The sequence below is a fragment of the Myxocyprinus asiaticus genome, chromosome 1 (genome assembly GCF_019703515.2).
Source record: "Myxocyprinus asiaticus isolate MX2 ecotype Aquarium Trade chromosome 1, UBuf_Myxa_2, whole genome shotgun sequence".
Lineage (NCBI taxonomy): Eukaryota > Metazoa > Chordata > Actinopteri > Cypriniformes > Catostomidae > Myxocyprinus > Myxocyprinus asiaticus.
The window spans coordinates 47,702,834-47,730,655 of NC_059344.1; the positions used below are offsets into that span (position 1 = coordinate 47,702,834).

General features: G+C 38.5%; 1 protein-coding gene across 4 annotated transcripts; it reads left to right on the top strand.

The window, feature by feature from the left end:
• The first annotated feature begins 257 nt into the window (after nt 1-257).
• On the top strand, nt 258-27,822 carry acana (aggrecan a). 4 transcript variants are annotated; one of them, XM_051701815.1, is made up of 20 exons: nt 258-438; nt 11,380-11,438; nt 12,851-12,936; nt 13,125-13,508; nt 13,603-13,777; nt 13,888-14,015; nt 14,098-14,391; nt 14,542-14,895; nt 15,408-15,582; nt 15,984-16,111; nt 16,403-16,696; nt 17,133-17,231; nt 18,098-19,369; nt 20,496-20,609; nt 21,490-21,603; nt 23,803-23,961; nt 24,060-24,142; nt 24,258-24,402; nt 25,814-25,996; nt 26,277-27,822. In XM_051701815.1, exons 3-20 carry the CDS (start codon nt 12,858-12,860, stop codon nt 26,357-26,359), a joined length of 4,263 nt encoding a protein of 1,420 aa, XP_051557775.1. In that variant the 5' UTR covers nt 258-438; nt 11,380-11,438; nt 12,851-12,857; the 3' UTR covers nt 26,360-27,822. The 4 variants fall into 4 exon arrangements, with proteins under 4 accessions (XP_051557775.1, XP_051557774.1, XP_051557776.1 ...); XM_051701814.1 differs by lacking the exon at nt 11,380-11,438; XM_051701816.1 differs by lacking the exon at nt 11,380-11,438 and having other exon boundaries at nt 258-407.

The window sequence follows — 27,822 nt, forward strand, 5'->3', positions numbered from 1 at the left end:
TAAATTATTCTAATGGAAATATTAGGTTAAATAATGTTCTCTTGGCGAAATAGGCTTCACGGTTCGAATCCAATAATTAAGTGGACTGTTGACATTATGATCGTCATTTGCGTATGCGTAGCCACAAATGTTTTGGAGACTCTGTGTATAGCCAAATTACATCATACGTGGAAATTTTAGGTGCGCCGTTTCTCCACCTCTCTTCCCCTAGCCCCCCTTCCAGCTCCTGTACAGTTAAACGTGTTTCCCCTCGCAGAAGGACTTCTCTCTGCTCTCCATTCTGCAGCGAGAAGCACCGGTGAACTTGACGGCGCAGGTACTTTTATAACGGGCTGGGACTGAAAAAAAAGTGAGTGGAGCAAAACGCAGTTGTCATCTGCAATCAAGAAGGACTACAAGCGTTTCAGGTGCGCTTCCGATTAACTCTCCATCAAACAGGTAATGTAAAAGTTTACTTTTCTGGTATTTGCGCTTGGCTGTACAATACAAGTCTGAATGCTATAGCTGTCCCAATTTAGCATCCCCGCGCAGCATCTTCGGCTCATATAGGTGTACCCAAATAATCAAGGTAGATTTTATGGCTAGCACAATGTCACTGCAGATTAAAGGCATGTACTATTGCAAAACACAGTAATTTTACCATCAGTAATTTTCACTGCCACATCCTCAAATGTATAATAGGTTAATTGGACAAATGTTATCATTAGGATCAAATGGATATTTTTTGCTGATTCTAATTCAGATTCATAAATCTGAATAGGCACTTATCAAATATTATTTACCAGCAAGGCTCATCATGATTGTAACAGCATCATATCAATGAAGGTTTTGTACTAGTAGGGCACATTTCAGGAAGGGTTGTCTCTGGCTTGAGGAATCTGTGGACTCTAAGATGGAAGTACTATTAGATATTATTTATTATTTCACCACTGAATTACATTCTGAATTGACTAAGTAAGAAGACTTACTATGGATGATTGTTTTACAAATTTTGTTGACTTCTGGGAGTTTTGGTCTTTGGTTTAAACTCTCACACTTTAACACGAAGATACAACATGAAAAAATCAGCCAATGGAAGATCTGTTATTTTATAGCAGACTTCATTAAAGGACTGTTCAAGGTTCCAAAGTCAGTCGACAGCAATATTGGCATTATGTTGATAACCACGACGGGGTTGTGTGAATGGGGCCAGTCCATAAATATATATAAAAAAACACATTGTTTCAAAAGTATAGCCACAAGTTGTTCAGATTATATATGTTAACACGATTTTAGGGTGAAAAAAAACTTCTGTGAAAAGGAATATCCAAAATTACAACTTCGTTACCACGACGACGTAACCGGTAAACCCTATAAGCGATTTTATCATACTAAAATCCTTTAGAACAGAGAGTTTATCAGACTAAGATCATGTGAACATGTATTATGTTTATGTCTTGTGGCTATACTTTTGAAATGGTGTGCATTTCAGCATTTATGGACTGGCTCCATTCACTTCCATAGTAAGTGCCTTAATGTAACTGTAAGTTATGCTTTTTGATATTTTTAATAAATGAGCAGGGTTGGGAGGGTTACTTTTGAAATGTATTCCACTACAGATTACAGAATACATGCTGTAAAATGTAATTTGTAACATATTCCGTTAGATTACTCAAGGTCAGTAACGTATTCTAAATACTTTGGATTACTTCAACACTGGTAGATTTTTTTACTTGTTCTGACTATAAAAACTCTGCCAGTACAGTAAGACAAAATACACATGTTAAAAATACATTCTCTGAAAAACCTAAATATCTTATGCAGTGTTGTTTCTAAAACAAGATCAAATTGATCTTATTTTAAGCATTTTTAGATATTTTTACAGGAAAACAATAAAAAAAAAAAATTATCAAGTATATGATTTTTGCCCTAATATCAAAGGTCTTACTAGAAAAAAAGAAATTATGATCCAATGTGAATTTTCTTGATAAAATAATATGATCGTGCCTGGTAACACGTGCATGTAAAATGGCTAGAAATAGCATTTTAGCTTAGCATAAATCTGACAATTTACACAAGGTTTATTTCTATTTCTTCTGCTACAAACTTACTTCTCTGTCTGCTCGTATGAATGTAACACATCATAAGAAAGTGTTTCACCGCTGTTCAAATGCACTTTGGATCGCATCATTTATATGTATAAATGCTTTCCATCTGAAAGGACTAAATATGAAATTGTAACGATGTTGGCTGCTGACAATGATGGCAATGACGAAGACGTGAAGATGAAGAACCCAAGTGCAGTTTATTTACAAAAGTGAATGCCCTAACTATACACGTGAACTAAACATAAACAAAGATGAACTTGACATAAACCTGACTTGATATAAAGTTGGCTTGACAAACGTGGCCTGACATAAACATCTACACTCACATTCAATACTTGACAACTAGACAATGAAAACATGAGGGCTTAAATACAAGACATGGGAGAACATAAACCAATGAACAAACAGAACTGATAACAAGATAATTAAACAATAAACCAATGAAAACGTGACACATGAACATGGAGGGAAAACAAGACATCACATGACTAGGGAACAGGAACTAAACTTTTCAAAATAAAAGACATGAATCAACAAAATACACCTGACATATCCCCCCCACTAAGGGGTGACTCCTGACACCCCAACACATAAACAAAACACGCGTGGCATGGCGAAAAAGGGTGAGGGGCATGGGACCAAGGCAAAGTCTGTGGGGGGTGGAGCCATGGAAGGCGGAGCCGTGAGAGGCTCGAGGGGCGGAACCATGGAACTTGGTGCCCGGAGAGTAGCCGAAGACTCGAAGGGCCAGGGTGGAGCCGATGGCAGGGATGACCAAGGCGGTGCTGGAGGCTCGGAGGAGCAAGGCGGAGCTGGGGGATCAGAAGACTGAGGTGGAGCCGGTGGGACTGAGGACCAAGGTGGAGCCGTAGGGAAGGAGGTCCCCGGTGAAGCTGACAGATCGGAGGGATGAGGCGCAGCCAGAGGATCGGAGAGCCAAAGCGGAGCCAGGTGACCGACAGACCAAGGAGGAGCCAGAGGGACAAGGGACCCCGGCAAAGCGGACAGGCTGAAGGACCACAGTGGAGCTGAGGGAACGCAGAGCTGAGGCAATGTCGAGGGACTGACAGGCCAAGGTGAAGTCCAGGGCTCGGAGGGTCCAGGCGGGGTCGGAGGGCCGAAAGTTCCCCTTGCCTGCTCAGGAGAACTAAGGGTGGGTATAAGGGTGGGAACCATCTCCAGGTCCCACTGCTCAGGTGTGGCTGTGACATGGCATGGAGCAGGCTGAGGCGTTGCTGTGACGTGGCATGGAGCAGGCTGAGGCGTTGCTGTGACGTGGCATGGAGCAAAAGATGGCACTAGCTCAGCGACCATGACTAGAAACTCTGGCTTGGCGGCCATGTCGTGGACCTCTGGCTCGGCGGTGGCCATGTCGTGAAAGAGTTCCACTCTGGCTCGGTGGCGGCCATGACGTGGAAGAGTTCCACTCTGGCTTGGCAGCGGCCATGACGTGGAACTCTGGCTCAGCATCTGCCTCCCCCACAGTGAACGGGGAACCAATGAACCGTAGGGCGAGGTCGATATATTGAGCCAGGCTGAGGGAACTGCGACCGCCAGGCATCAAAAAAGAAATGGACTCATTCAGTCCAAATCTAAAACAGTCTTTGAGGGCAACCTCATTAAAGTCCACCTGGATGGCCAGATCGCAAAAGTCCTCCACATAGTCCTCCAGGGGACGATTCCCCTGACGTAGGCGCAGAAGCCGAACTGCTGGGTTCATGGTTGGGTCAAGTATTCTGTAACGATGTTGGCTGCTGACAATGATGGCAATGACGAAGACATGAAGATGAAGAACCCAAGTGCAGTTTATTTACAAAAGTGAATGCCCTAACTATACACGTGAACTAAACATAAACAAAGATGAACTTGACATAAACCTGACTTGATATAAAGTTGGCTTGACAAACGTGGCCTGACATAAACATCTACACTCACATTCAATACTTGACAACTAGACAATGAAAACATGAGGGCTTAAATACAAGACATGGGAGAACATAAACCAATGAACAAACAGAACTGATAACAAGATAATTAAACAATAAACCAATGAAAACGTGACACATGAACATGGAGGGAAAACAAGACATCACATGACTAGGGAACAGGAACTAAACTTTTCAAAATAAAAGACATGAATCAACAAAATACACCTGACAGAAATGAAAGAAATGACAATAAAATGTAAAGTAATCTCTTCAGTAATCAAAATACTTTTTGAATGTAACTGTATTTTAATTACCAATGATTTAAATTGTAATTGTAGTGGAATACAGTTACTTATATTTTGTATTTTAAATATGTATTCCCGTTACATGTATTCCGTTACTCCCCAACCCTGTAAATGAGGGACGAGTTGAAAATATTTTCTGTGGTAATCTACATCATGTTACAAATGTTTTCAATTGAGCTTAACTTGTACTGAACCTAGAACATTCCTTTAATTGATGATGAATACAAGGACTTTCACTAGTTCAACCCAGTGCAGTCAGTTATAACACTAGTTTGATATTATTATTGCTCATACATTACATATTGATTTTTTTAAATATACACTATTATTTGGATTGCAATAGCTTATAGAAACAAATAGAAGAACACGATGTGGTGTTTGACATTTCCTGTATTATGATGCTGATGCTCATATACACAACCATTCTTACCTAAAATTAATAATTTCCAGCAAGTTCTACTTTGGCATACTTGGCTAGTCCAGTCCAGACTAACCCATATGCAGTAGCATTGGTCTTCTAATTACTAACTGATCAGATTACCAGCCAGTACATCTTCTTGTGCCTCACTGAAGACCTTCTGGCTATTGCCTAAATGGGGATGCCCACCTAAAGGTTTAGTTCAACCAAAAATTACAATTCTCTCATGATTTACTTACATTTAAGACATCCCAAATGTGTATGACTTTCCTTCTTCAGCAGAACCGAAATGAAGAATTTTATAAGCCCATTTCAGCTCTGTTTGTCCATACAATGCAAGTAAACGGGTGCCATCAGGCTGCTGGCTGTTTGACAGTCCAAAAAGCATATTTAGGCAGCATAAAAGTAATCCACATAACTTCAGTCAATCAATTAATGTCTTCTGAAGCAAATCAATAGGTTTGTGTAAGAAACAAATTAATAATTAAAACTTTTTTTAACTTGAAATCGTTGCTTCCGGCCAGCGCTGCATTGCTGTTTGAAATGACCTAACTCTGGCCACATTTATGTGCATAAATGTATTTGTTGTAAGCATCAAAAGTGAAAAACGCCTAACAGCAATCCTAACAAGGGCAATGCATGTTAGGGAGTGTCTCAAAAGTGCAAAACGCACAAATATCAGTTTTAAGAGATACATTATTCCATGACTGCATTAAAAAGTGGTTCTTTTTACATGAGTAATGTTTATGTTGGTAAACAAATTAAGTTACATTTAGATCATTTGCAATTTTCTTATGATTTATATCCCTGTTATAACTATTTAATGTAAACTGAATGCTTTAATGAAATAAATCTATTTAACTTTCTGGATTTTTTACCTAAAGATCTCATATCACCTGCAATGTATTTATACACACCTGCTACATATCTTACACAGCTTTGTTTGGGGAAATATGTTTTAGTGAATTTTTCTGGAATTTTTAAATTACTAAATTTTGTGTATTTATTTATTTTTTTTATGAATTTTTGAAATTTGCAAATCCATATAACTTCCTGGCCATGTGACCTGATGATGTCACACCACCTGTTATATATTTACAAACAGCTATAACACATCATACATGACTTGGATTTTGGAAATATGATTTTGTGTATTTTTTATGAATTTTTGAAATTTTCAAATCCATATAACTTTCAGATCATGTGACCTGATGATGTCACACCATCTGTAATATATTTACAAACACCTATAACACATCTTACATGACTTGGATTTTGGAAATATGATTTTGTGTATTTTTTATGAATTTTTGAAATGTTAAAATCCATATAAGATCCAGATCATGTGACCTGATGATGTCACACCACCTGTTATATATTTACAAACACCTATAACACATCTGAGAAATACACAGAAATACTGCTGAGGTGGGATCTCCTTTCTCAAGCACAGGGCATGATCTGACCTCCCCAGCCAGAGCTCTGGAACCTGAATGGAGCCTGCCAAACGTGCCAGGATTAGCTTGATCGGTTATAAACACCATCCTACAGGCTAGAGTGCCATCCACAAGACAGGTGTTTGTAAATATATAACAGGTGGTGTAACATCTTCAGGTCACATGACCAGGAAGTAGATTTGAAAATTGTAAAAAATTCATACAAAATACACCAAACTATATATATATATATATATATATATATATATATATATATATATATATATATATATATATATATATATAAAATCCAAGCCATGTAAGATGTATTGCAGGTGTTTGTGAATGCATTGCAAAGTTAGAAAAAAAACAAAAAGGACATAATATAAGCTTGTTTTGCATATAATTAGAAGCTTGTATTTTTTAAATGGTGAAGCAACCTTTATAACTAAAAAATTATTTTACAACGTCTCTTTCTCATTAATTACCTTCATTTAAATAATATAATATTTGAGTATTCATTTTTTATGTTGAATGCCCATCCCTAGTATAGATTTGGTTCAGAAGACATTAATTGATCGACTGGAGTCATGCGGATTACTTTTATGCTGCCTAAATATGCCTTTTGGGCCGTCAAACAGCCAGCAGCCTGATGGCACCCGTTTACTTGCATTGTATGGACAAACAGAGCTGAAATGAGCTTATAAAATTCTTCATTTTGGTTCTGCTGAAGAAGGAAAGTCATACACATCTGGGATGGCTTAAAGGTAAGTAAATCATGAGAGAATTGTAAATTTTGGGTGAACTAACCCTTTAAGCCTTTCTCTTTCAGCTGCTGTAAAGATGTCTTATTTCAACTGCTGCCTGTCTGCTGATTTCTAAATACTCTCTTTAGCCTTGTCAGGTACTATATTGCTAGCTGTTGTATAATGGTGACATGAGGTCATGAAGGAATGCTTCAAATTTTACTTTTACTTTTTCATCATGCAAGATCTATCATGGGTGTAAATTCCAGAGTTGCTTAAATTTTTTTATATTAGGCACAAAGGAACTATGAATACTAATGACGGCTTGGTTCTAGCTTGTTTCTGAGTGCCGAAACTAGTGCTGTTAGTCCTAACCTTATGTTTTCAACAATGCTCTTTCCCCTAATTATTTGACACTTACTCTCAAATTACATAATTTCCTGAAAATTGTAAGCATATAGATAGACACCTTTTTTGTTTCACTGAGATAAGCATATACAGTTGAAGTCAGAAGTTTACATACATTTAGGTTGAAGTCATTAAAACTCATTTTTTAATCACTCCACAGATTTAATATTAGCAAACTATAGTTTTGACAAGTTGTTTAGGACATTTACTTTGTGCTTGACTCGAGTAATTTTTCCAACAATTGTTTACAGACAGATTGTTTCACTTTTAATTGACTTTATCACAATTCCAATGGGTCAGAAGATTACATACACTAAGTTAACTGTACATTTAAGCAGCTTGGAAAATTCCAGAAAATTATGTCAAGCCTTTAGACAATTAGCCATTTAGCTTCTGACAGGAGGTGTACTGAATTGGAGGTGTACCTGTGGATGTATTTTAAGGCCTACCTTCAAACTCTGTGCCTCTTTGCTGGAAATCATGGGAAAATCAAAAGAAATCAGCCAAGAGCTCAGAAAAAAAAAATTGTGGACCTCCACATGTCTGGTTCATCCTTGGGAGCAATTTCCAAATGTCTGAAGGTACCACGTTCATCTTTACAAACAATAGTACACAAGTGTATACACCATGGGACCATGCAGCCATCATAATGCTCAGGAAGGAGATGCATTCTGTCTCCTGGAGATGAACGTAGTTTGGTGCGAAAAGTGCAAATCAATCCCAGAACAACAGCAAAGGACCTTGTGAAGATGCTGGAGGAAACAGGTAGACAAGTATCTATATCCACAGTAAAACGAGTCCTATATCACATAACCTGAAAGGCTGCTCAGCAAAGAAGTCATTGCTCCAAAACCACCAAAAAAAAAGCCAGACTACAGTTTGCATGTACACATAGGGACAAAGATCTTACATTTTGGAGAAATGTTCTCTGGTCTAATGAAGCAAAAATTGAACTGTTTGGCCATAATGACCATTGTTATGTTTGGAGGAAAAAGGGTGAGTGTTGCAAGCCAAAGAACACCATCCCTACATGAAGCATGGGGGTGGCAGCATCATGTTGTGGGGGTGCTTTGCAGTAGGAGAGACTGGTGCACTCTACAAAATAGATGGCATCATGAGGAAGGAAAATTATGTGGATATATTGAAGCACCATCTCAAGACTTTAGCCAGGAAGTTAAAGCTTGGTCGCACATGGATCTTCCAAATGGACAATGACCCCAAGCATATCTCCAAAGTTGTGGCAAAATGGCTTAAGGACAACAAAGTAAAGGTATTGGAGTGGCCATCACAAAGCCCTGACCTCAATCCGATATAAAATTTTGGGCAGAACTAAAAAAGTGTGTGCGAGCAAGGAGGCGTACAAACCTGACTCAGTTATACCAGTTCTGTCTGGAGGAATGGGCCAAAATTCCAGCAACTTATTGTGAGAAGCTTGTGGAAGGCTACCCAAAACGTTTGACCCAAGTTAAACAATTTAAAGGCAATGCTACCAAATACTAACAAAGTGTATGTAAACTTCTGACCCACTGGGAATGTGGTGAAAGAAATAAAGGCTGAACTAAATCATTCTCTCCACTATTATTATGACATTTCACATTCTTTTTTTTTTTTTCTCCCCTTTTCTCCCCAATTTGGAATGCCCAATTCCCAATGCACTCTAAATCCTCATGGTGGCGTAGTGACTCAATCCGGTGGCAGAGGACAAATCTCAGTTGCCTCTGCATCTGAGACCGTCAGTCCACACATTTTATCACATGGTTTGTTGAGCGCGTTACTGCGGAGACGTAATGCGTGTGGAGGCCCATGCTATTCTCCGCAGCATCCACACACAACTCACCATGCGCCCCACCGAGAGCAAGAACCACACATTATGGCGACCACGAGGAGGTTACCCCATGTGACTCTTCCCTCCCTAGCAACCGGGCCAATTTGGTTGCTTAGGAGACCTGGCTGGAGTCACTCAGCACGCCCTGGATTTGAACTCGCGACTCCAGAGGTGGTAGTCAGCGTCAATACGCGCTGAGCTACCCAGGACCTCAAAATTTCACATTCTTAAAATAATGTAATGATTCTAACTAACCTAAGTCAGGGAATGTTTTCTACGATTAAATGTCAAGAATTGTGAAAAACTGAGTTTAAATGTATTTGGCTATGGTGTATGTAAACTTCTGACTTCAGTTGTATGTAGCTGAAAATTATATAACCGTTATTTAAGCCATCTACATACTGCAACCACATTTTGGGGAGCTGATTTCGGTTTACTAAATGACATATGATATTTCAGTAATGCCTGAGGTCTGTGACATAACACCTTGTAGTTTTGCCACAGGAAAACATTACATTTGGAACCGATTTAAAATGCCTGATCTCTCTAATGATGTCATTTCAGATTAATAGTTTTTTTTTTTTTTTTTTTGCTGAGCAATGGCTAGAAATACCCATTTGAGTGTTATAGCCAGTAACATATTTTGCAACATAAACTTTTTCTGTTTTATGTTAAAGACATAGGCATGCTGTCAGTCAAACTGTAATCTCTTAGTCCTCTTTACTGTCAGTCACACAGCATTGTGTGTATACTTCACATCACATACCATGTAGTATGTAAGATTAATTGATCCTTTGCTAAGCCTCACCTTAAAAGCATTTCTAAACAATCCTGTCTTAGAAACTGTTTCCCCGCCGCTATTACTTTGACAAGCGTTTGCCTTTTTACAATGAGAGCCTACGGGAGTGAAGTGTGTTTGAGTCGTTGTAAGCAGGATTTTATCAAAATTATCAAAATTATAAAAAAAATTAAAAAAATGTTGTTGCTGGGTCACTTGTAACAGTGACACGAGGTTCCTAGAGAGGATACATGCAGTGTTTTTTCGTTCTTTAATTTTTTTTTTTTTTAAATAAATATTGAGAAGAGCATGCTATGGATTAAAGTGTGTCATTCCTCATTCCCAAATGAGCATGTATAACATCAGCGAGGACACCTACATTTCCTCCAAAGTAAATTAAAGCTAACAAATTAAAGTTCTACAAATATCTCCTCACAGTCTGGTAGCTGCCTGTTCTGTGGGTGGGCTGAAAGAAATCTAGTACTTTTACACAGCCCTGGCTCTGTAAAAGGGACAAAAACAAAGTGGATCAGACCGATCCACACAACGCTACTCCAGCCAATCAGCAACAGGGGGTGGTTCTTGCACGTGCACAGGATGGGGGGTGGGGGCGCAGCGACAGGGAAATTCATTGGACGAGCGACGGCAAATCTGGCTGAAGCGAACTTTCTAAGCTCCAAGGTGAACAAATGGCTGAGAAACAGACCAAGAGAAAAAGGTCAGACGAATATAAACTAAAAAAGAAGGATTATGATAAGTCAAGGGCTAGGAGCCACGTCAGCATTGGCAAGGCTTTTCAGCGTGCATGAATATGGGGGGCGGAGCTTCCAAAGGAGAACTGAAGGGAGGGGTGTGTTTGTTTTGGCATCTGAGGTCGAATATCAACAGTGTTTCTCAGGAATCGCTGAGTTATTTTCACTTACACTAATGTTCTGAGGTTTTTAATCACTATCAAGTGACGCTTTTCTCTTTTTATGTGACTGTGATGATCCTTTGCCTCAATTCTAATTCACAGTCTGCACAGTTTTCAATCAAATTACTGTGTAAATTGCTTTTTCAAAATATGTCAGATAAATATGCTTTACAATGTCACTCTTCATTCCAGCCCACGTAATAATATTATTCATTTCGTTTATGAGAATGTTTTGCCAAAAACTGCACCGTTCATGGCAATCTCCCATTCATTCCTATGGGGAGTTCTGCAGAGCTTGTCAGAGCGAGCAATGGTAGCCAAGGGGGCGGAGCTTATCGAAGGGTCAATTGACTGACCTGTCAGTGAAGCACATAGTCACTGTGTGAATGTTTCCAAGTGGGTTTATTTGCATTTTATTTGCTTTACAAACTAGAATTATTATGCGATTGACATGGTGATTGCAATACCCAAAAATGCATATTTTTGGTTTTCACCCATTGTTATCCACATGTTGGCACATGTTGCCCAATTTTAGCTTGTTTTTCCAGTGATCAGCCTGAGAAGATCATGCTGAGAGTTACTGTGACAGCATCAGTAAGTACTTGTAAAGCAATTTACAGTACACTTATTACAGTGACTGCCTAGATTTTTAACCTACACTTTTGGTTTTAAAACATACAAATTTTCATGTTTCTCTTCTGAGGAGCTGTTATCAATTGAATCCATGACACAGGCCTGTATCTATATCCATGCTTTGTAAATCTTTAGAATGATTTCCGTTTATGCTTGCTTAAACTGGGAGAAACACTTTAACAGGACTTAAAAGGAAAAATTAAGACCAGCACATAAGCCATTCAGCTTTTTCGCATAAAACCAACTTTGGCAACTGATCTTATCTTATCTGACTCTTTCCTTTGCTCACTCTCTCAACAAAATCCAGAACACTTTACATAGTAACAAAAACATTGCATTTATTTTCCAAATGGCCTAATCGTTTTCCTTTGCTTTATATAAATCTTTATATGTATATCTTAATAAATTCCAACATAATTCCTCATACTGCAATTCAGTGCCTTGTATGGTAAAAATGGCTTGTTTAAAGTTCACAGTCTGAATACACATTTGTCACAGTGTCTCAGAGATATTTTTATGTTGTTTGCTTTATAAGATTTTAACTAGACTCGGAGAGAGGTGGGTGAGGGCAAACTGGACATGGAATAGAGTTTAAGAAGCACTTACAGAAGTTGAGTTTCGAAGAGAAGTTGAGAAGTGAGTTTCCCTAGCTATAAATAAGTGGATTTTTGGGAGTATGTGTAGATTAGTCTATTTGTAGGAAGACCTGTTGCATGCGCTAGTCTAGAGCAAGGCTAATAAATATAGCATCACTCCTAAAAGCAAGCCAACACTGGCAAAGATTTATGAATATTATATGTTTGTCAAGTGAGCCAAACCTTTTGAGTCCTTTTTTGCCCCAAAACCCTGTGAACTGCTGGAATAGTAGTCTTTTCTTTATCCATGCATGGCAGGCATTGGCAATTAATGACAAGTTAATTCCCAAACTGCTTGGTGAGCTGGAATAGATAGAACCACCGTGCTCTGGCATGAGAAATACTGCTTCTGTGGTATTTTGGGGAATTTAAAATTACATGTTTTTTTCTCTCTCTCTCTTTCAAAGACCTCTCATTTCTACCAAATCTGTTTTAAACTTGAAAATCCACAATTTGCTCATTTGTTACAGTTTATCATGGTCAGCATTGCCCCCCTTAGATTTTCCTTTCGCCTCTCCAGAAACTTCTGACACCCCACTCTCAGTCCAATGAAGAGACAACCACTTCACTGATCAAAATCAAAATCAAGATCATAATACCCCTGCAAAGATCACATTTTAGTATTGGCCCTTGCCTGAATATAATCTTTTAAAAGTTGTACATACAAGTCGTCACGCATTCATTGTTGCTGAATGTGTTTGCAAACACAATGCTGATAACTTTCTCTTAAACTTGTAGGTGAACCATGCAGCCCTTGCTTCTCTTGTTTATTTGTATCTGCATCTCTTCAGCCACATTGTCATTTGATGATTACATTTACACTGGTGTGTATTCATTTTGTAAATTATTCATATTCATTTATATATTAGTATTCATGAAAATTTATTCCACAGTCTAACTTACCGAACTTATCTTCTTTGTCTGTTTTTATGTTGTCAAAGATTTGTTATAGGATTTTTATTCATAGTAGTCCATGTCCTTGTATTTCTCATGCATGTGTTTATCATCACAGAGCCTGAAAGCACACTGAGTGTCAGCATACCCATTGAGGCATCTCTAGAGCCTCTGATGGGTGACACAATAGTTCTGCCCTGCTACTTCCAGGACAACACTGTCAATGACCCCGGTGCCACCACCATTGACCCTTTGTCTCACCGGATAAAGTGGAGTCTGGTCACCAAAGACAAGACCACAAACATTTTAGTGGCATCTGAGGGCATAGTAAACGTGGAGAAAAGGTATCTGGACAGGGTCTCCATGGTGGAATACCCCTTGACACCCACAGACGCCACCATTAAGATCACAGAGCTCCATTCCAACGACTCAGGAGTGTACCGCTGTGAGGTCATGCAGGGGATAGAGGATAATCATGATTTTGTTAACGTTCAAGTTCAAGGTACCTTTTTTTTGCAAAGATTCTTAAAAATATATACACACAAAATATTGCTTCATGACAAATGTCAAAAAGACGTAGTATTTATTTTTCTTAGGTATTGTTTTCCACTATCGTGCAATCACCACACGATACACCCTCACTTTTGAGAAGGCCAAGGCAGCCTGTATTCAAAACAGTGCAGTCATTGCCACTCCAGAGCAACTTCAAGCAGCTTTTGATGAGGGCTTCCACCAGTGTGATGCAGGATGGCTTGCAGATCAGTCAGTCAGGTCAGTAAGCAGTTATGCTGTATGTTTAGTTGATATGGTGTGCCCAACAGTTTTGGTTGGAAATAGGGATGGTGATTGAAATGATAAAATTGATTCTTTGTGTAACAAAGGTACCCTATTCATGATCCTCGTGAGGCTTGCTATGGCGACAAGTATGAATTTCCAGGAGTGAGGACATATGGAGTGAGAGACGTGAATGAGACTTATGATGTCTACTGCTTTGCTGAGAAAATGACAGGTAGGCAGAAAACTATTCTTTTTCTCATTTGAAAAACATATTACAGTGTTTTGGCTTAAATACATTCCATTTTGTCTTACAGGAAAAGTATTACACAAAACGTCCCCTAATAAATTCACTTTTAAGGAGGCAGAAGCTGAATGTGCAAAGTATGGTGCCCAGTTGGCTACCACAGGACAGCTGTACATGGCCTGGAAGGGTGGCATGGATGTTTGTAACGCAGGATGGTTGGCAGACAGGAGTGTCCGCTACCCCATCAACATTGCCCGGCCACAGTGTGGAGGAGGCCTGCTGGGAGTGCGTACCGTCTATCTGTTTCCCAATCAGACCGGCTACCCCCACCCAGACTCCCGCTACAATGCTTTTTGCTACTCTGGTAAACAAATCTGTAGATTTTACCATTTCTTGTGTATCATTTTTGACTTTTTCTCAATTGCTCATGGAACTTTTAAAGATAGCTATTTGTGCTGCTTAATTAGGAATGGTATATTAACAAGTGTGCTATTTGTTTTTTTCTTTAATTCAGAAAAGGATGAGGAGGGTTCAGGCTTCCCTGACATATTTCCAGACATGCAGATGACTACAGAGGAGGGCAGTGGTGTACTGAGCGTTGGCACAGTCACAGACAGCCCCCAGGTCTTTTTAAGGCCCACCTCCACTGAGAGCGAACTACAGGGGGAAGTTGTAACACATAAGCCTTCAGTGACCACAAGTGTTGACTTGTCATACACTGAGCTAAATGTTACCCAGCTGCCCATTTTGCTACCTCCAAGTTCCATTGAGGTGATCACTGATGTTGTGGAAGTGGTCACTAACAGGACCGATCTTGGGTCAGAGGTTTCCCGTATGAATGAAACTGAAGCTATCATGTCTGCCACAGGTATGTGTTAATGTATGTATATCAAATTTGGTAATATACTATAGAAGTTATACTGCAATTAATACACTTGAGCTGTAGCACAAGAACCTTGTGCTAGATTATTTTGAATATTCGCCAAAAAATGCAAATTCTGTCATAATTTACTTACACTCATATTTTTTTAAACAGTATCTTTCTTCTGTAGATCACAAAAGGAGATGTTAGGCAGAATGTTAACCTCAGTGACCATTCACTTTCATTCCATCTTTTGTCCATACAATGAAAGTGAATGGTGACTGAGGTTAACATTCTGTCCAACATCTCTTTTTATATTGAAAGGAAGAAAAAAAATCCAGGGGGTGGATTATCCCTTTAAGGTGTTTTTATAAAGAAATTGACCTTGTGGTATGTGGTAAAAAGTACCATTCTAAATGTTTCAATTTTACACTAAGAGGTTTTTTTCCTCAGAGATAGATGGTCATGATAAGTGGGATAAGTCTGTTGACACTTGTTGTCTCTTATTCTGTGCACAGGGGTAGTGTTCCATTACCGTTCAAGCTCCAGTCGTTATGCCTTTAACTTTGTGGATGCTCAGCTTGCATGCCAGAGCATCGGTGCAGTCATAGCCAGCCCTCAGCAGCTCCAGACAGCCTATGAGGCAGGTTACCATCAGTGTGATGCTGGCTGGCTCTTAGATCAGACAGTCAGGTAGGATTCATTGCAGTGTTGTTGCCTCATGTCATATTGAACTGTTCAATATTCTTTGACATTTTATTTTTGTTTATTATTATTACTAACTCCAAATACATTTATTATAAAGCTAATTATTTATTGCTGGGCTGATGACAAATGTGTATAGTGGAATTATCTCTATTAAACGGCATAATGCTTATGTGGTGAACTTGCAGTGTGGTGAAATATGCAAAAGATGGTTGTTCCTGTAGCTCAACTGGCAGAGCATGGCACTAGCAATGCCAAGATCATGAGTTTGATTCCCAGGGAACACACAAACTAATTCAATGTATACCTTGAATGCACTGTAAGTTGCTTTGGATAAAAATCTGCCAAATATGCATATATGTACAGTATAAATGTAAATGGTTATGCAGGTATCCCATTGTGTCTCCACGTGAGAAATGTTCTGGTGATTTGGAGCATGTTCCTGGTGTGAGGTCTTATGGATTGCGTCCTGCAGATGAACGCTATGATGTATACTGCTATGTAGACAAGCTAAGGGGTAAGAGATTTTACATTAAATATGCAATTCAGTTTCAGTTGTATAGTGCTTTTTACAATACATATTGTCCCAAAGCAACTTTACAGAAAATAGAAACAAAAAAAATTAGGAAGGCTGTACAATTTTAATTGAAATATAGAGCTATAGAGAGTGGAAAAAAAAGGGTAAAAATGACTTCAACAAACATTTTGCTTTCAATTGGATTCTCTCGTGGGATAAAAAATTACTCTGTGTTGCTTGAACATAAGAGAGTTTTTTAAAGTAAATACACACACTTTTGGTTTATTCTAGGGGAAGTTTTCCATGCAAGTTCATTCGAGGGATTCACTTACAATGAAGCAGTGGCTTACTGCCAAGGCCAGAATGCCTCCCTGGCCTCCACTGGAGACCTGTATGCAGCCTGGAAGCAGGGATTTGATAAGTGCCGTGCTGGCTGGCTTCTTGACCGCAGTGTACGTTACTCCATCAATAACCCCCGACAGCAGTGTGGTGGAGGGAAGGCTGGAGTTCACACAGTTTACATGTTCCCAAACCAGACGGGCTCTCCTGACCTGCACTTCAAATTGGATGCTTATTGCTTCAAGGGTGAATACAGCATTTGTAGTCAAATACAGACAAGAAATCTTGCAAATCAGTGGCTTTTTTGAAAAGTTGGATGTAAAACACTAAAGTAATAGTTGTCCCAAAAAGGAAAATTCTGTCACCATTTACTCACCCTCATGTTGCTCCAAACCCATATGACTTTCTATCTTCCATGGAATATAAAAAGAGTTAGGCAGATTGTTGGCCTCAGTAACAATTCATTTTCATTGAATGGGAAAAAAAGATGTCATGAAAGTGAATGGTGACTGAGAAAAAACATACATAAGTCATACAGGTTTGGAGTGGCATGAGGGTGAATAAATTAAGATTTTCATTTCTGGTTGATTTAAAACCTTTAGGTTTGTTTAAGTTTTCCATACAACATACATGATAATGTGTTCTAAGTGTTCATGACATATTTTGAATTTTTTATATATAGCACATCTGGATTTGTCTCTGAATGAAAGTGAACCAAACATAACAATAACAGAAGAACAAATAGTGAACATCACATCCTTCCCTAGTCTGCTCAGACCTGGTAATATAATTTATCTCAAGATTCACACAGTATGTCTCATTTTACAGTAACACTTTACAATGAGGTTCTTTTCGTTAACATTAGTTAATGCATTAGTTATTATGAACTAACAATGGACAATGATTTTTTTACAGCATTTACTAAATTAAGTTAAAGGTGCACTCAGTAATTTTTTCCCCATTAAAAAAGTTTTACTCCTAAAGAAAAGAATTGTAGTTTTGAAAAATATGTTTAAGATCATGATCACTCACCTGAGAAGAGTCATATCAGTAACCTTAGAAAAGCGGTTTTATTCTACATGTGGCAGGGGCGCCCTCATAGGAGCTGCCATTTAAGAATCACATGACCAGCTGCATACTACTCACTTAATCTCAGTAACCGTCTTGTTATTGGACACTTTCACTCTTGGATTACATTAATCATGGCTGATTGTGAATATTGAATTTCTACAATGGCATCTGTAACTGAAAAGTATTGATTTTGATTGATGCTGCATCCACACCACTAGGTGTCATTGTAAGTCCAAGATGACACCATCAAAAAGTTACTGAGTGCACCTTTAATTGTTGATTTATCAAAATACTCTTGCCCATGGTTTGTTCGTGTTACTTAAACGCATTAACTAATGTTAACGTATGCCATTTTTAATGTAAAAATGTGTAGTATATGCAGAAATGAACATTAATAAAGATTAATAAATGATGTAAAAGTATTGTTCATTGTTAGTTCATGTTAACTATTGTGTTAACTAATGTTAAAAAATACAACCTTATTCTAAAGTGTTGCCCATTTTACACAGCTTATGGTGAGGAATGATTTGCTCAGGTCCAATAGCTCAGATTCTGACAATATTTCTGTTTCCTTAGTTGCCCCCCCTACCACTTATCCCATCCCTGTGGAACCATCTGGATCAGGCTCTGGCTCATCCGGGGCCAGTGGCACAGACGATCTATTAGGCAGTGGGAGCGGGGATCAGCCAAGTGGATCATCTGGTTCCAGTGGATACCTGTCAGGATCTGGGTCCAGTATTGATATTTCAGGGTCAGGTATCAGCGGTGATGGCTCAGGTATTCTTGTGACCTTCTCAGGAAGTGGCACAGTTTTGTCAGGAGTTGGATTTGCTTCAGGGAGACCCGAGGAGGCAGGTGAAGGAAGCACAGAGATCCTCACCTTCCCCTCAGGCCTCTTTGGCGTGGACTTCTCTGGCTCAGGATCAGGAAGTGGGTCGGGGTATAGCTCTGAGGAGAGTGGATCTACCTCAGATGTTTCCAGCAGCTCAGGAGAGAGCGGTGAGAGTGGAGAACTTTCTGGCATCTCCTCAGGAACAAGTTCCAGTGAGGAGTCCTCAGGTTTCAGTGGTTTCTCATCAGGAGTTTTTCCCTTTGGAGGCTTTAGTGGAATTTCATTGGTTGATGACAGTGGTGTCATCATGGTGGATAGCCAGTGGGTGAAGGTATCTACTGTTCCATCTTTAACAGAACAGGAGCTGGGTAGAAGCCATGTGGACTTCAGCGGATCAGGGCAGATCTCAGTGTCTGGGGTGAGTGGCGGCTTCTCTGGAATGAGCGGTGACCACAGTGGTTCTGGAAGCGGTGCATTTTTGGGGTCTGAATTAATTGATCTTTTAAAACAATCTCGTGACCAGGAAGCATCTGGGGTGTTGTATTTTGGGTCTGGTGAGGGGAGTGGATTTACATCCGGAGGCGATGCCATCGAATCAGGGGCATCAGCTAGTGGTGATATCACCCTCTTCACTAGTGGTGCCATGATGGAAATGTCCAACAAGCCTTTCCAAGGCATGGAGCTGGGACGGGGGGAGGTGGAGTATAGTGGCACTGTCAGACTGTCCTCAGGGAGTGGAGATGACCAAACTGTCTATTCTAGTGGAAAAGAATATGAGTGGACCCCAACCACTGGTGACACACCAAAGGTGAATTCCAGTGATGCTGCCTCAGCACTTCTATCAGCTCAAGGGCCATCAGGACTGTACAGTGATGCTGCAGGACCTGTGCATTATTCAGAACCAAAAGGGATCTTTAGTAAACTTGATGACATTACTTCTGCACCTTTGTCTTCTACCAAAGAACCTGCCATCTCTTTACAGATCCCTTCTATCACTGAAAGCCCTGTTGTGAATGGTGAGATACCTGTTGCATTAACAATTAAGCCAAAAATCACCCAAAAATGAAATTTATGTCATATTTTATTCATCTTCATGATGTTTCTTATTTCTATGACTTACTTTCTAGGGCCTTATGAAATCTGTTTTATTTATTTTTCTGTTTTTTCCGTTGAGTATCTTATTTGTCAAATGAATTAAGATGTTAATCAAATGAAAACAGAACAATACATTTTCAACAAAACAATATTTTTATACTACAATTTAGTACAATCTAAAATACAACAGTGGAGTTATTTTAATCAAATGAAGTGCTACACAACAAAGCATTATTTAAATTTATATTTAAAAATTATTATTATAGCGAATATTACATAACTATACAGTAGAGATTTATTTCTGCCATATTTTCACTTCAACTGAGTGAAGTGTATTTTTGACGGAAGGTTCTCACCTCCGGATAAGCAGGTCGCTACATGGCCCAGTGTGATTACTAAATCACAAAAGGCTGTGATTTAATTGTATATATATATATATATTCTGTACTGTATGTACTGCGTGCGTCATAGTGAATGAGCGCTTTGCTCTGTCATCTGCTACACCCACAGAGCGAACGTGATTCTCATGATGCTGTGTTTACAGTGTACAGTATGAACCGCTTCACACATTCACTTTGATGTGCGCAGCACATGCAAACTATATATTTAATTAAATGGCACCTTTTATCGATTTCATAAACACACTATTTTAATAAATTGTTCATTAAAACATGTAAATATGTAAAACTTCATGACATTCCTTGTTTTATAGTTACCAGTAATTCTATTTTTATAAATTTTATGTGGATTCTGCAATTCCGTCCGCATTTTCCCTGCTTTCTTTCTTCCTTGGAACACGAAAGGAGAATTTTCATTGTACGGGAAAAAGACAGCAGTAACATTCTTCAAAATCTCTTCTCTCATGTTCCACTGAAATAAGAAACACATAAAGGTTTGGAACGACATGAGTGCGGGTAAATGATGACAGAATAAATATTTGGGTAAACTAATCCCAAATTTCTGGAGATAAAGCCTGCTCCCCCTTTCAATGAGTGTTTATCTAGTATGGTTTCATTGTTCTGTGTCTTTCTCCAAAAACCTTGTTAGCTTCTGTCAACCCATGTGATCCAAACCCCTGTGGAGCCAGATCATGTTCAGTGCAGGATGGCGTGGGCCTCTGTCATTGCCCACCCGGACTGCGTGGAGAAGAGTGCCAGTTTGGTGAGTCAGACTTAATTTTTTCTGCAATACAGTATCTCAACTCCTATATATATTTGTATTGTAAGGTAACATAAATGCATGGTAACATTTGAGAGCATGGTAAAATAATTATTGTACATCGCCATTTTCATTTTGACCAGTCACCCTGTTTGCCTTTAACTACCAACAAAACTGTTGTTTTTGTTGTCTTTTAGGCTGTTATTTGTATGAATTTATGTTCTCAACTGATTTCTGACTGACTCACTGTGTGCATTTAATTTGTGGATAATTTCTGTTATTCTGTTCACTACATTTTGCTCGTGCCTGATTCATGTCCTCACAATCAATTTTACAGGTTATTTAGCATGCGTTTGTGGTTACTGTAATTTACTTACAGTGCGCTCTCCATTCCAAATGTCATTTCAGTGACTGTTCACCTGTGTTGTTTTTGTTCAGCTGTGCCTTTCCTGCAGTCTGGTTTAACCAGCACGCCTGCTAACTCCTGGTACATGCTCATACTTCTCGTCTCTCTTCATATGAATCTGAACTCTAAACTTCTGCTTCGATATTTCTGAGACTGTAAGAATGCTTGTCTTCAACTCCCTATGGTTAATTTTATCTCATTCATGAGGATAAGAGAGGTATAAAAACTGATCCTGAGTCAGCACTTTTACAGTAACCACAACTTTCTCTGATCTGTCTTTCTATTTACCCCAGAGTTCATTTAGTATATCAATAAAAGGTGTTCTCAGCATATCAAAATCATTTGATAAGGTGTTATGATTGGCTTTCGATATAGAAGCAGCTCCAAGAGTTCTGATTCAGTGATGCGCTCTGCTATGCTTGGCCCACCTCAGGGCATCTTCATAGTCAGTCTTAATTGCTAAATGTTTATTTGCAGAAGTCGATGTTTGCCATTCAAACCCTTGTGCCAATGGAGCCACCTGTGTGGAGGTGGAGGACACTTTCAAATGCTTATGTCTGCCCAGCTACGAAGGAGACCGCTGTGAGATTGGTATGAGGCCTGCTTCAGCTAATTCTACTAACTTTCAAAAACAACCTTAAAGGTGACACACAACTCTAGCTGGTGTTGTGTGGTGGAATGGGTATCCTTGGGCATGGAAAAATGCCTTGGGGCCAACAGTATGTCTTTTTTGTGTGCTGTTCAGGGATTGGAGAGATTGATTTTCTTTCTGTGAGAGACTTTTGACAGTCTGTTTATGGAAATCCGTTGTCAACGAGAGTTGTGCAATTGAAAACTCATTCAGTTCCACTGTCATTCAGTTGTGGTAAAGGAATCAATGACACATGTAATTTGCAGGTAATGTAAAAATCTAGAGGGGGAACACAAACATTCAGTCTTGTTCACATTTTCCATATGACCAGAGTTCATGTTCTGTGAAATGTTTGCTCTTGGCCTCAGATGGAGTTCAATCATCGGTCTATTGGAAGTTTTGGGATTGTGGAAAATACGCTGTATCTGTTAAAGCTGAATTCACAATACCTTTGCCACATACTGAGGCGTTTCTCGCTTGCTTACAACGCTGAAGAAAGATAAAGCGACTTTATCCATAACAATCTCTCAGACACTTCCCAATATATATTTATCATTTCTTTCTGAAATTGCATGTACAGTCACTTTTGTGTAAATTGTCTTTTCATTGTACTTGCAGACTGTAGTAACCATAGTTTTTGGCAGAAACCATGGTTTACTATAGTAATACTGTAGTAACTATGAAAAGTAACCATAGTTGTTTTGGTGGAAACTATGGTTTTAATACAGTATACTGTATCCATATAGTAACCATTGTATAACTAGAATAACCATGGATAATAAGTGTGACTATGGTTAAACTACAAATGCCATATTTGAAACATGGAATTTGTTGTAAAATTATGGTAACCACAAAATTATGAACAAACATCATAGAGCTAAAAAAAATAATAATGGGGATAGATAGCTCAGATAATTAGGTCTTGGAATAATTTGATGAGAAATGTTTTAGGTTATATTGAAATCTCTGACTTTTGATTGCAGACTTTGGTATTGAAATTTGTTGTAAAATTATGGTAACCACAAAATTATGATTTTTATTACCATTGTTTTTGTTTTCCTGTATTATTACTATGGTTTCACTACTAATATCATGGTTAAAATATGGTTGCTGAAGTAAAACCATGGGAAATATATTGCGAGGGAACGCAAATCTTATTACAAGGAACACAACTTATTGACCTGTTTCAGTGACGTCACTTTTCCCCACTGCCGCCATATTGGTGACCATCAGTGGGAGGAAACAATGGCAGTGAATGGAAATGCCCTGTCCCAGGAAAGGTTCATACATGTCTGAAGACGGCACAAATATTGTCAAATTGAACTTTCGTGACATTTAAAGATATTTTATCCACGATTCATCTCCGTACGCCGGCGAGTCTGCTGTGTGACTGGGAGTGCACACGCCCACTGATACATCACCGTAAACATCTCTCACTCAGAATTTACAAATGTTTTTGTGTTGCTGTCTGATTTAGTCAGTATTAAAAAACATCTGTGATGATCCCATCTCTGTGAATGTAGGAGCTGCTTTTAACTCCTGAAGAAAGTTTTAGTAGCATCCCACAGTGCAGCACATTGAAGGTACATGGAATATTGGTCACAAATATGGCGGCGCGGTCATACAGTGATGTCACATGAACGTCACATTCCTGCTGTAAAGTTTAGCTCTGTAAAGTTTGGGAAAAAATGCAGAGGAAAATTTTTGCTCAAATGCTGATCTTTCGTCACTCAGGAGACTTAATGGAGATCTCAGATATGTTGCTTTGAAGTATTGATTTTGTCTAAGACATTTCTTTTAAAATTCCTTAAGAGAAACAAAACAGAAACAAATGAGACAATTGTTGACAAACAGCATAGAGCTAAAAAAAAATAATAATGGGGATAGATAGCTCAGATAATTAGGTCTTGGAATAATTTGATGAGAAATGTTTTAGGTTATATTGAAACCTCTGACTTTTGATTGCAGACTTTGGTATCATGGCAAATGATAGACATTGCTGAGATCTCTTCTGAAACTAGTGGAGACACAAGCTCACTCACTCACTGAGGCCTTTTTCTCCTTTTCCTCCTACTTTTAAGGACAAAAAAATAAGATATTAACAAGATCTAATTTGTGGTTTTATTTCCTATTGGATATGTCATCTGACTTTGCTTCAGATGTACACAGCTGTGAGGAGGGCTGGACTAAGTTTCAGGGCAACTGTTATTTGCACTTGTCGGAGAGAGAGACCTGGATGGACTCTGAGCAACGCTGTCGAGACTTAAACGCTCACCTGGTTAGCATTATCACTCCAGAGGAGCAGGCCTTCATCAACTGTGAGTGCCAATAATGTGTCCGTGTGTGCATCTGTTAATGCTCCTATGTGTTCGTGTTGTTTTTCTGATTGCAAGTAATCGCCCTCTTCTTGTAACAGCATATGCACAAGACTATCAGTGGATTGGATTGAACGATAAAACAGTGGAAAATGACTTCCGCTGGTCAGATGGGACCCCGTTGGTAAGCCTGTGTAGTGTATCAACCAGATGACGTTGCTGAGATATTGCAATCTAAATAATAGAGCTATTTTCCGCTGTTTGAGATAAAGCTTGATTTTTCCTATTTTTATACTTAGCAATATGAGAACTGGAGGCCTTACCAGCCTGACAATTATTTTAACTCTGGTGAAGACTGTGTTGTAATGATCTGGCATGAAAATGGCCAATGGAATGACGTGCCTTGCAACTACCACCTACCTTTCACGTGCAAAACAGGTCCAGGTGTGCACTCAACCAAACATAAAATGAATATCTTATTGATAGAAACTGTGATGTAATTCAGTTAAAAAAAATAGTTCATAAAAAAATGAAAATACGGTCATCAGTTTTTTACCGTAATGTTGTTGCAGACCTGTATGACTTTCTTTCTTTTGTGGAACACAAGAATTAAAAATTTGAAATCTTCACAGGGTTTACTTGCCACAGAGATAGGGACTCGAGTTAGAGACTCAGACTCGAGTTGCACTTTTATAGACTTCAGACTTGACTCCAGACTTGACTTCATACTTGACTCGACAAAAAGAACTCGTGAAAATAAAAAATAAAAAACGAAAAAGTCTTTTAACCTTAACTACTGATATCTAAAAGTTAGAATTTGTGATTTATTTGTATGGTTTTATTACATCTGCATGACATATGTGTCATGATCAATCGGACCCTCATCATAGAATTTGATGAGTTAATTCTGTGTAAACCCCGAAATGTGATTAGAGTCCCATGAAACATGGTGGCACGCACCGTGCCATATGTGCTCACATTTGATTTTATTAACGTAGTGTCGCCAGAAGCAGAAACTTCAGGAAGAACACATCAACAAAGGTTAGTCACATTAGCAAAGCTAATATTGTACTGTCGCAAACAATGGGTTGTGTAGCTACACTGTATGGCCAAAAGTTTGTGGACACCATATGTGCTTGATGAACATTTGATTTCAAAACCTTAGGCATCAATTTCCCCCTTTGCTGTAATAACAGCTCCCACTCTTTTGGGAAGGCTTTCCACTATACTGTATGTAATAACATGGCTGCAGGGATTTGCTCTCATTCAGACACAAGGCTATCAGTGAGGTCAGTAACTGATGTTGGTTGATGGGGCCTGACTTACAGTTGCTGTTCCAGTTCACCCCAAAAGTGATCAGTGGGGTTCAGTCTGGGCTTTGTGCAGGCCAGTCAATTTCTTCCATGCCAGACACAGTAAACCATTTCTTTATGGACCTCACTTTGTTCACAGGGGCATTGTCATGCTGGAACAGAAAAGGGCTATCCCCAAACAGTTGCCACAAATTTGGAAGCACACAAAGCCCAAGCCATTTCATAAAGAAACATTAAGATTTTTCTTTACTGGATTTAATGGAGTAACCAAATTCGTTAATTAGAAGGAGGTGTCCACAAAATCTTGGCCATATAGTGTACATGACTCATTTGGATTGTCAACCAGAGGTTGCATCAGTTTAAACATGAAAAAAAAAAAAAAGAAATTTGTGTTTCACAGAAGAGAGAATTAGTGTGTGTTAAAAAATAAATAAATAAATAAATAAATAAATAAAAAATATTATATATATAATTTTCATTTTTGGGTGAACTATTTCTTTAAAAGCCATAATTTCAGTTCAAAACTTGTTCTTCTTTTCAAGTATCATGTGACCAACCTCCTAATGTGGAGAATGCCAGGATGTATGGAAACAAGAAAGAGCGTTACCAGGTGAATTCTATTATCAGATACCAGTGCAATGAAAACTTCACACAGCGCCACCTACCTGTGATCCGCTGTATGGCAGATGGACAATGGGAGAAGCCACAAGTGGAATGCATAGCCAGTAAGCGACTCATTACCATGAGTCTTTTGAAGGCTTAGAAATTCCCTAGAAAGATTGTCTTAAAAATTTAGTAATTTGTTGATATTATAAATGTCCCTTTACAAAATGGGGCAAACAAACACTAGAGTGAAATGTGTTAAAAATTAACTTTTAAGGAAATATCAATTCATGTCATGGAATGATCTATTCATATAATGTATTTTACAATATTGCTTTCAAACATTATTGTTTATACATTGTTGTATGAGGAGTACTTATATATATTTTTTTGTATTTATAGAGATCAACACCAGGCCACAGAAGAAATCCACAGGTCATCACTCACATAAAGCGAATAGCACAACATTGGAGAAGCGTCTTTAAGGAGATTTAAAGTGCAAGTTTTTTAAAGTGCAAGTTTTATATTTATTATCCAAGACCCTGAATTATCAAGCATATATACCTGATTAAAAAGTGTTATTTTTAAGATACTTTAAGTGCCCATCTTGCATATATTGCTGCCCCCTACTTATTAGATCACCATATTTTAAATCTTAGTTATTGACCCTTGATGCAGTGCTTCATCTCGTCTCTGCAGCAAAAGAACAGAAACCAAAAGATCAAAGACCACCAGCATTCTTAAAGATGCCAGTAAATATTTGCTGAAGGCTTTACATTTGGACTGGCTAGTGTTTCTTGGTGAAAAGGCACTGAGCTAAGAGCTGGAGGTGCTTAGTCCTTCCTCTATGAAAAACCCCAAAACATTTTTGTATTCTGCTAGTAAGCAAAATGTTACGTACATGCACAACAAGATGAATGAAATATGAGGTGAAGAAATGTGAAGTATTATTATTATCTATAGTTTTTCGAGAGGAGTTAGAACATTAGGAAATTAGGAATGTTAGAAAATGTTATAACTATGAAAGACTTTTACAACAAAAACAAAACAAAAAAAGAGAGAAAAATGAATAACTTATTTATTTCTACCTAACCAGGCAGATAGAAAACAACTTGCACAAGGATGTCATTCATTTGTTATGTCTGAGTTGGACATCATAATGTGAAATTAGATCTATTTATTGATTTGTCACAACATAACACAAAGTACATCTATCTTTGACTGGGTGTGTCCATCTTTTTTCATGTTTAGTCACAAAAGCCATATATATTTTAAACAACATCAGATCTAGAGGCCAAATCCAGTCAGATTATAATTGTAAACCCAACCCTGGAAATGTACTTGTGTGTTACATATTATCTGTGTCGCCCAAGACTGTGCAGGGCATAGTACTACATGGTGACCGGAATGACCCTTGACCAGATAACAGCTATTATTTTATAATAAGCTTTATAAGAGTCCTAAGTTCAGATAGAACTATAGATGACAAGTGCCTTGTAAATATTTTGCATTTGCCTGTTTCTGTGTTGAGACCTTTTACTTTGCTCTTTTGTCTTCTCGAAAAGTACAAGAGGCTGTGCCTCTTTCATCGCAATGCCAGGAGAACTCCTCTTTTATACACCGTAGCTCTATTTTCATCTGACACAGCTGAAATGACGAATGCAGCATACACTGCAGAAGAACATGCACAAACATTTCCTGAAAACAGCTCTTCAAGCAAATACTTTGTTGCATTGTCTTTTTATTATTTAGAAGGTGACAGTGTTCGACTTCGTGCCATATATGACTGTGCCTGTAAGACCTAAATGCTGACAGCACTGTCTTGAGGTCATATTGATGGGGAGCTGGAGTTTCGGGATGTGACAAAGTCAACACTGAACCCATGAAAAAAAAAAAAAAACATGAAGATGTGTTGTCCTCTGTGAAATAAAGTTTAAATTTAGCCAAA

Excerpts from the sequence above, each read along its gene's own strand:
- acana (XM_051701815.1), top strand. The coding sequence starts at position 12,858 with ATGCAGCCCTTGCTTCTCTTGTTTATTTGTATCTGCATCTCTTCAGCC. Across the intron at positions 15,583-15,983 it reads CTCTTAGATCAGACAGTCAG|GTATCCCATTGTGTCTCCAC; the intron begins GTAGGATTCATT and ends ATGGTTATGCAG. Across the intron at positions 24,403-25,813 it reads CACGTGCAAAACAGGTCCAG|TATCATGTGACCAACCTCCT; the intron begins GTGTGCACTCAA and ends CTTCTTTTCAAG.